Source organism: Phragmites australis, chromosome 1 (genome assembly GCF_958298935.1).
Source record: "Phragmites australis chromosome 1, lpPhrAust1.1, whole genome shotgun sequence".
Taxonomy (NCBI): Eukaryota; Viridiplantae; Streptophyta; class Magnoliopsida; order Poales; family Poaceae; genus Phragmites; species Phragmites australis.
Window position 1 is genome coordinate 18,977,015 of NC_084921.1, and position 10,489 is coordinate 18,987,503.

The 10,489-nt window shown below is 40.3% G+C and overlaps 1 protein-coding gene across 1 annotated transcript; it reads left to right on the plus strand.

Moving 5' to 3' along the window:
- Positions 1-1,163: 1,163 nt before the first annotated feature.
- On the plus strand, positions 1,164-2,878 carry LOC133912207 (probable glutathione S-transferase GSTF1). The gene is made up of 3 exons (XM_062354820.1): positions 1,164-1,389; positions 1,544-1,592; positions 2,256-2,878. Exons 1-3 carry the CDS (start codon positions 1,240-1,242, stop codon positions 2,705-2,707), a joined length of 651 nt encoding a protein of 216 aa, XP_062210804.1. The 5' UTR covers positions 1,164-1,239; the 3' UTR covers positions 2,708-2,878.
- Positions 2,879-10,489: the final 7,611 nt, after the last annotated feature.

Below are 10,489 nucleotides of genomic sequence, written 5' to 3' on the forward strand. Positions count from 1 at the left end.
GTAGAAGCTGTGTTCACACAATACTGGGTCAACGTCAAACATCTAGATTAGCAGGACTGAGGGCTAATTATAGCCCAGATTTTTGCTAGCTGACGTATGGAGTAACTATCCTTAAAAAAAGGATGGAGTGACATCACGGAAAGCCATATTTGCGATCGTCCTTTTTACACAAGAAAATTATCCATGGTTACCTTATTTACTTTTCTTTTTCCTTCGACCACATGAATTATGGTTGATGGCTAGGGTGAAAACGAGCTTGTTCGAATAAGCTCGTATATGTGCGAGCCAAGCTAAATTTGGCTCGATTAGATAATCGAATTGGAAAATAGGCTTAGCGCAGGCTTGTTGATGGCTCGAGCCGGCTTGGCTAGCTCGTGAGCTAGTTAGAACAACACAGTAATCAGGCGAGCAGGAGCGTAGGGCCATGAGCGGAGCGGGGTCGAGTGAGCTATGGCACTGAGCGGAGACGTGTTGGGCGGGAGGGAGGGGGGTGACCACATGTGGAGAGGGTTCAGGCGGGCTACGGTGCCGAGCGGAGACGTATTGGGCGGGTTACAGCGCTGTGCAGAGATGCGTCGGGCGAGCGGCGACCACAGGCAGAGAGGGGTCAGGCTGGCTACGGCGCCGAACAAAGACACGGCAAGCGAGCGGCCACGAGCAGAGAGTAGTAAGTATAGAGGAGTGGGCTCGCTGGCAAGGTCAAAGAAGCATGCCAGCCGAAGTTGGGACATCATCTCCAGAGCTCGAGCCCGACTGTGGGGGAGGGGAAGATGAGCAAATCCCTTCTGTGGATCTGGGTAGCAGGACGAGTGAGGAGGAAGAGCTATTGCTCTATGCAGTGATGAAAATAGAGGAGAGAGAATATAGAAAGGAGACCGAATATGCCTGCAGGATTTGAGATTTAATTGCTCACGGATTGGACCAGCGAGCGAGCCAATGAGCCGTTTGTGAGCCAGCTCAGGCTTATCTCAATTTGCCACCGAGCTAGGAGGCGGCTCAAGCTCAGCTCATTTGGACTCTAAGCCGAGTCGAGCTAAGCCTATGTGAGCCCGAGTCAGCTTTGTAAGTGTAGAGCTTCGTTTTTAGTCTTATTGATGGCTACCATATTCTGCAGAGAAAGTGTGCCACAAGCCTTTAGCACTCCTATAAATAGACCCGCATTCGTCGCCTCTCTACACCACACCTTCGCCTAGTGACGCGGGTAGTGCCCTTGATATTGGAAGCGTAAGTAAGGTAGCCATGGCGCCGGTGAAGGTATTTGGGCCGGCGATGTCCCCGAACGTGACGCGCGTGCTTGTGTGCCTGGAGGAGGTAAGCGTCGAGTACGAGGTGGTCAACGTGGACTTCGCCGCCGGCGAGCACAAGGGCCCCGAGAACCTAGCCCGCAACGTAAGTGTGCATGTCGGTTGTTCTTGCTTTCTTGGATTCCCTGTTTTATTTGGTACAATAAGGTCGGAGCTGTGCATAATCGCCTGCTTAATTAATCACGAAGATAGTTGCTCCAACTTACTAAGATCGTTGTCATTTGTTCTTCTCTTTTCAGCCATTTGGACAGATTCCAGCCTTCCAGGATGGAGATCTAATCCTCTTCGGTGAGGTTCTAATCTTGTATTCTCTATCTCGAATCTTACAATTCCAAAAAAAAAAACTAGGCTGAAGCGTCCAAATGAAAGTACTATATTATGGGACTATTGTTTTTTCGAGATGAGTCTATGCATACCATTTACATATGATAAATCTAACTACATCATAAGATATTGCATATGTATCAAACTTAAAATTGGTTCGCTCATGCTCTCTATAATGACATATTTTCTTTTGTTTACTATTTTACCGAAGGGAGCACAAGAGAAGACCAGATGTATAGTAGTGTATATTGCACAGCGGTAAATCTATTAATTCTTTGATCAGGGAATCAAGGTGGATCCTCACTCCCTGTTCAGTGGCCGGGAACTATTGTCGGTCAGGGAATCTATTAATTCCTTGGCCGGGAACTAGACCTTTTTCCATGTAAATCCAAGTTGAAATCGTTCTTACTCCAGGATACTCAGTAGTCCATGGATAACTAATAGCTTTTCACTAAATACATATCGGGATAGTTAATATATATACATTACTAATAGGTACTATTTGACAAAGTCGTGCACCATGCACTTGGCTGTAAGCCTGTAACCTAAACTTAAAATTCTTATGCATGTCACTACAAGGGTCGTGCTCATAAAAAAATAATAAACATATGTTTCTGTTTCAACCAGAATCCCGGGCAATTTCAAGGCACGTGCTTCGCAAGTACAAGACCGACGAGGTGAACCTGCTGAGGGAAGGCGAACTGCAGGAGTCTGCGCTTGTCGACGTTTGGCTAGACGTGGAAGCGCACCAGTACAACCCTGTCATTTCTCCCATCGTCTACGAGCACTTTCTTGTGCCGATGCAAGGAGGAACTCCCGACCAGAAGCTCATCGACGAATGCATGGAGAAGATGAAGAAACTGTTGGATGTGTACGAGGCACGGCTATCCAAGTTCAAGTACCTGGCAGGTGACTTTGTCAGCCTGGCGGACCTCAGCCACTTCCCGTACACATGCCACTTCATGGCGACACCGTATGCGTCTGTGTTTGATTCCTACCCAAGCGTCAAGGCGTGGTGGGAGGACCTGATGTCAAGGCCAGCGGTGCAGAGGGTCGTCTCCCAGCTGCCCAAAAACTGATAATCACACATGCACCGTACCATTGCATTCCCCTTTCTTAGAATTTCCTCTATGTATTGTTTGAGACACCTATAAGGACCCTAAATTTCAATAATGTGTGTTGTGTACTTTGTATTAAATATTATTTTATTGCAAATCCATAATACCAAGATAAATGGAAGACCTCACCAACCACTTGTATTGAACCTGAGAAGTTCGCTCTGTGTGTATACCTACTTTTCTCCAACCAATGGTACGCTTTGGGTTCCTCCTTCCGAAGCCCTCTGCAGATCCAGAGCACCTTCTAGCACCAGTAGTCTGCTACTAGTCACACTGTACCTTTCGGCAACAGAGTCGTGTCAAACGAACCAGCAAAGACTACTTACTACTAGGCTACTCACTACAGTTCCGCACTGCCGTGTCCATTACGTCTTGGACCATTTCTCCGTGTTCCTGGACCACATGAAACATACTTACTATTCAATTTAATAGTATATTTCGTTATAACTAAAATATAAACTATGTTTTAAAATATATATTTTTTATAAGTAATAGTATGATTTGTTATTTATGATAAAAGTGACAGGTCGTAGTATAATCTGTTATTTACGATAAAAACGATAGGCAGTGATTGTGACCTATCAATAATGATGACTTATCAGTAACATATCATTCTAGATGAATAATTGGTGATGAGTGAAACTTGATCTGTCACCAATGACGACTCATCAGTCACGAGTCATCCTAAGCCACATTATTGATAGGTTAAGTTTTGACTCATCATCAATAATAAACTCATCAGTGACGGGTCTACTAGATCAGTCATTAGTAATAGATCAAGTTATGATCCGTCACTAATGACAGTATTCACAGATACTTGGCTCAGTTTCGATAATAGAATAATTATGACCTATCACTTATATACTCTACAATCATATATGATATAATTTGATACAACACTAGCCTACTACCATACTAATCCCAGAATAATGTAGGAGCTACAAACTCCAAGTATTATCGAGTTAGAAGATCCATATTTCAAATTGAAAGTGTATTAAAAAAAAGCAAGTAAAAAATGTTTGATCTTTAATTTGACGTGTGTTCAGTTTCAAATTAAAAAATGTTTAATGGGCAGCTTTGAAAGTGCTTTGAATTCCTCTTCAACAAATAAATCTCGAGTTAAAACTATTAATTCTCTGTTGGATTTGTTTTTCATATCTTACTTGAAGTGAAATATCTTGAATTCAAAGTGAAATATTTTATATTTTTATTTTATTTTTCTCTTATTTTTTCTCACTTCAATAATATTAGAATATGAATCATTGTACATTTCTGCTCAAGTTTGATGTAAGGGGTGATGACTATGGATAAAAACGTGTGTTCTAAAAACGGTGCAGAAACTTTAGAGGCTAAGAACTCAATCATCTAGGCTGTTTTTGGCTAAAAAATTCACCAAACCAGTCGAAGAGAAACTGATGTAACTTTTTTTTATGTTCGCAAAGTAAAAAAATGTAAATTTAGAATCTGTATATAAAATTTATGTATGTTTTAGTAAAGGCACTCCGGATCAACTGGTTTGTGTGTCTATTGTATAAGGAACATTAGTGATAGTTCAACTATGACCCATCACTTATGATTTGATAAGTGACGAGTTATAGTTATGACCTATCACTTATAACATTCGGTAAAAAAGTTTAAAAAATGTTTATTCGGCTCCCTTCAGAAGGCACGTGAGGATGAGGTCGTGAGGATGAGGTCGTAAGGTTGCTACGCACGTAAGGGTAGGTCGTGAGTTCAATTCTTACAAAACGCAAAGTATGAAAATAGAGTGAAAAATTGCAAGGGACACGTGATGAGTGGTGATAGCACTGAGTTGGCTTGGTTGAAAAAAATATTTTTTTGATCTTTTTTGTGTTAAAAAGCGAGAAAACCGTTAATCAGTCGTAAGTGATGGGTCACTTATAACTTGTAATAAGTGATGGATCAGAGTTATGATCCGTCACTTATGACCTTTATTAGTGACGAATTAAGTTTGGACTCATCATTAATGATCTAATTAGGGATAAATTTTTACCCATCACTTATAACCAGTCATTAATAACACGTTTGGAATGACAGATACAGAACCCAGCACCTATAACAGTTATCACCTATAATCGATCACTAGATTAGAAAAAACTGAAAAGTATGCAATGAATCATCAATGAAATTTCTCGTTACATATGCCATTGTGAAGCAATATTTAATAAAGATTAAATTATAATAGATAATATTATTTTAAGTAAAGAAAAAGAATCAATGTATGTATTTTAAACTTTTCGTGAGCACATCCATATATACAACAAATTAATATCCAAAAAGGAAGCTAATCAAGTTCAGTGAGATCACAGCTAAGCCAGGGAACCTAAACTATGACATCATCCAAATTTAGAATGAACCAATCCAAAATGCTCCGGACATCTAAAATAATGGTACCTCACTGTACCATCTGCAAACACCTTCGGCCGAACAATGTTGTTTTGCAGACGTGTTCGCATATGATGTTGATGAACATTAACATGTAAATACAAATCGTAATACATAATATATGCAACTTAAAGTTATTTGGTAACTTTAAGTTAATTATAGTATAATTGCCTAAATGAGTTTTTTCAAAGAAAGGTTACTCCAACTACAAAGATTACATATATGTGTTTATAATAAAATTTTAATTGAATTTTATATCATCTTCAAATCACGCACGACAAAGCATGCAATCATTGATATACAGAATTTAATAATGATTAATAATGAGCTCAAACCCTACATTAATAATATATTGGAAGTGACAGGAATTTTACTTGTTGGCTGCCATAGATGCGCCACCGATAAGCCATAGATGCGCCATGGTCGGGAACTATGTATAAATTTGAGCTATATATACATAGTAATAGGTTTTTAAGGGCTTCTGCTCGACCATTACCTGTAGTTTCAATGCTACTCTTTCAAGAAAAGGACCAAACATACTCAAATTTTTAGGATAAACACTTAAAAGAGATGGGGTCCAAACCGAGCGTGTCCAACCAGGTCTAGGATTTTTTTATTTTAGCCCTTTTAATATAATATTATTAGCATGCTCCCATACAAATTTTTCAGAACTATAACACCATGCCTAGCGAATTCTTTTCGTGACCCAGAATTTTTTCACGAAGGATTTTCGTTCATTTCAACGCTCAAACGATTTCTCTTTATGGATCATTTCATGAATGGATTCTCAAGTTTATTCACTCTATGATAGATTATCTCTCCTTTTCTTTTACAAATCTTTTGAAAGTGAAATTGTTGAAAATAAGAAAAATAAAAAAATAAAAATAAAGAAGAGAATCATAAAAAAAACCAAATAAAAAAAATAGTTTGGGATGGTCTAACCCCTTTTCCACGCCAGTTGTAGGGAAGCTATGGGGCCGAGATCCTCTTTAGATCCAACACTTACTTATTGTTATTCCCCCCCTTCCGCTGCCTTGTACAGTTGCAGTACACATGCAAACTCAGAGAACAGAAGGTCAAGCAAAAGATCAAGCGCAAGCATCATTTTTTTTGACAATTTTTTTTATTGAACTCAGATAATTATATTAAAATAATACAATTGATCTAAGAACCCTTCTACGTAGCACACCCGAGCCAGCTCGCGATCTCTTCTGCCCAGCCACCAAGCATGCTTACGTGAGCCGCCTGCCCAGCCGTATTCCGTGTTGTTCTCTAATCATCATGCGAACACTAATAGATGAAGGAAGAGAGGAGAGAAACGCTATGCTATTTGTACCCTATGGTCTGTATTCCGTGAAGACCAAGACTTTCCACGAAGCAACCGAGCCACTACACTCCTCTTTGTATGACCAGCGCAAATACAACTATGTATATCCTTACGTATACCTAATCTATTTTAACTGTCAATCTCTTCCACTTATACCTATCTATTTATTAATTCTCTCGTCTAATCTAAAACTGTTTTTATCTATTTTTCAACATAAATTTTAATACAAAAGAACGATCAAAATAAACCATTTAAATATGCATAAGTTGCGTAGCGTATGCCTTACTACTATGCCTTACTACTTTACCCTGTTTCTGATAACAACTCTGATGACAAGCAAGATTTGCTACTGATACACGTTTGATGGACCAAATCTTCAACTGCAAAAAATCATCATCTGATCTACTACAGTGATTGATGGATGTCTCCTTGAGCGTAGCGGAGCAAAGATTAGGTTAACCTTAAGACAATAGCTCAAATCAAACATGCCATAGTCCATCAACATCGAAGGAGGATTGTGTAAGAGAATGCGTAGGCTATGCTAACCTAAAGCAAAAAATTTCTATCATATTCACACATGAAACCATTATCTGCGACCTGACCAAAACGAACCTCTCAGAAGTAGATTAGGCGAAGCCGTCCTCTCCTCTTTGCTGCTCTCGGTTGAGTAGTTGGCGTCACACACGCACGTAGACCAACACCGTCCATCCTGCTGCATCCACGATTCCTCAGCTTCTCCATGCTCTCGGCGATGATCTCCTCGTCTATCGTCCCACCTAGCGTCCGGACAACACGGTGCTTGATGAACACCGTGTGCATGCACTATGTAAGAAACCATTAAAAGAGACATGCTATTAGCGACGGCTTGTCAGTACGTGTCACTAATACACTATTAGTGATAGGTCCAGTACCAACCCATCACTAATGTATAGCTCGGGCTGGGATCAGGCAAGACCCGTTCATTAGTGACGGCGAGGGAACAACCTGTCACTAAAGATATTAGTGACGGATCACATTAAAATCCATCACTAATAATTCAGTCATTAGTGACGGGTATATGGGGCACACGTCACTAAATGTAGCCTACTCATTAGTGACGGGTCAATATGAGACATGTCACTAATATTAAAGTAATTAGTGACGCGTCGTAGTTGTTACCATCACTAATGACTGACTCATTAGTGACGGGTGTCCTTATCACCCGTCACTAATTTCTGTCACTCATATCTGCTCGAACACTCTCATCTCTGCTCGCCTCCTCCTCCCGCCGCCACCGCCGTTTGCACCTCGCCGCCGACGCTGCTGCCATCCGCCCCCCTCCACCACAGGTCGACATACGCTGCCCCCCTCTACCCGCTAGGGTTAGGGCAATATATCAAGGTAGTGACGGGGGCCGTTGCCATCACCGTGGCAGACTTGGATGGATCTGACAACTCCTCCATCGGCTCACGCACCAGTCATACGCTACCCTATAGGTGTTCCCCCACCGACGTTCCCCCACCGGCCACGATCGAGACCGATCATAGTAACCACTTTTCTTATTCTCCCTCATTGTTAAGCTCATAGTAACACTCATTAGGACACAACAATTTAATTGAGTTTATAGTACATTAGGCTCAATTCATATCATGCTATCATATAGGTGTTGAAACTGATCATATGGCTTAAAGAGGTAATCCCTGCGATAGGTGGTACTGTACCTTTGGTGCAATCCACTCTAGATGGAAGGAATTTTGTAAATCTATCTATCTCTTTTGACATACGTTCAAGGGGAGACAGTAGTGGGGATATCACTATTAGGGCTGGCAAGGCATTACCGATTTCGTTACATTCCAAAAAACCGCCGTTGAAGGATGCCTAAAAGTGCTTGAGGAGCATGGTTTCTTTTTGCCTGACTACAACTATTTTCGAATAAGAGCACTTGAGGAGGGCGAAGATGATTTGGCTTCGATCAGTGAGAGGCTTGCTCAGTTCGATGAATATTATATGGTACAATAATATGTAATCCGGTTGTTTTGATATACATGACTATTAGCATGTATTATTTGCATAATTTTATTTTCTTTGCTTGTAGGATATTTTTGGTGACACCTTTGTGGCAATTAGCTTCATGCTATCTTAGATCAAGCCATGGAGCATCTTGGGTTAAGCTTTTATGGCCCCGGAGTGGATTTCACTATTGAAGGTAACTTCCAGGCTGATGTAAGGTTTCATTTAAGAGGAAATAAATCAGCTAATAAGACATTGTTTACTATCTATGGTAAAGCATCGGGTCGTCCATATCAAGCGAAAGAGAGTGCACTAATTCATGCACTAATGTATATCGATGAAATACTAGGATACAATATTGTAGATTTCAACTATGTTAAATATCAGAGGTTATGTGCTCCAACAAATGCTCAAGTGTAACAATGTATGGATATTTGCATAAGTACGTAATGTATGCATAACTATATTGTATATTGACTTGAGTTAAATTCAAGTTTCTGGATGTATATTTGTGTTCTTGAATGTGAAGAGAAATCCTGACATTGTTTTAGGATATCGTCCATCGAAGTTCAGTTATGTTCTATTGAATTGGATGTTGAAGTACTCTCTGTTTGCTTGCATGCCTCTGTTCTGAAGTCGATCTCCTCTTATAGAAGTCATAAGTGTCGGGTTTTAGTTTTCACCCGTTACTAATGTGTCATTAGTGACGGGTATCCTTATCACCTATCATTAATATTAGTGATGGGTGTTCTTATAACCTGTCACTAATGTTAAATCATTAATGACGGATATCCTTATAACCCATCACTAAATGTAGCCTTGGCGGCTCCCTACCGGGGCAACTCATTAGTGACGGGTTATTATGAGACCGGTCACTAATGGCTTACTCATTAGTGACATGTGTCCTTATAACCTGTCACTAATGAGTGATATTTACTATTAATTTATTCACCGAGCAGCACGACCAGATAGTGTCTGTGCGGTGTGGCTACTCGGCAAAGGGGTGATTTTTTTGGTGATTCTGTTGAGCCCATCAAATCTCAGTGATTTGAAGTTGGTGTCTGTTCCTGGCCTTTGAAGGTTTGTCTCCTCCTCCTCTTGCTCATATATGCATGGTGGATTCTAGGGTTTGAGTTGGAATCAATAATTTTTCTACTTCTCCCAGATCTTGATATATGTGGATTGCCCCCCTTAATTAGTGTACATGCGTAACCTACGTCTCCCGTTTGGGAGTGTTTGATTATAAATATAACTTGGCAACTCGTCATATTTATAAGAAGATGCTCCTGTATTGTTCACGTACTTTGAACAGTTCGAGGATATGTGACCCGAGTAGTAGGTTTCTATGCTCTTGTCTAGTTCTAGAGAGAAATTTTGGTGGTGTCTTCCTGTTTTTCTCCAGATATACACCCTCTTGGCTCATTGTCGAGACATGTATTTGGAGAACAGCGGAAGATGCTGCCAAAATTTTCTCCAGAACCGTACAAGAGCATGAAAACCTACTCGAGCCACATATCCTCGAATGGGATTAGGACCTATCTTTGCCTATGAGAAATTAGCTAGGATCCTTCGCTATAGATAACATGTATCATATTTGGATGTTAATCGTTGTCTTGAATATCACTAGAACACACGTACACACTTAATTTAGTTAAATTGAGTTAGAATTTTTATACTTATTCTATCTTCTCTGTCGTTTCTATTTAGAATTAATATTTTTACAATTTATAGATGGTGGATCGAAGTTGGATGTACCTTGATTGCTGTACTTGTAATGAGTACATAAGCGGGGTGAAGTCTTTCTTGATTGTCGTGGTGGAGGATATGGAAGGTTAGGGTAAAACGGCAACTTGGTGCCCATGCTGTGATTGCAAGAATGAGAAGAAGTTCTCAAACCTGACAATGTGTACGATCACTTGTTAAGGTGTGGATTCAAAGAGAGATATCACATTTGGAACAAACACAATGAGGAAGGCCTTAACGAAGGGGAAATGGAACAGATCCTCCCGGACGACAATACG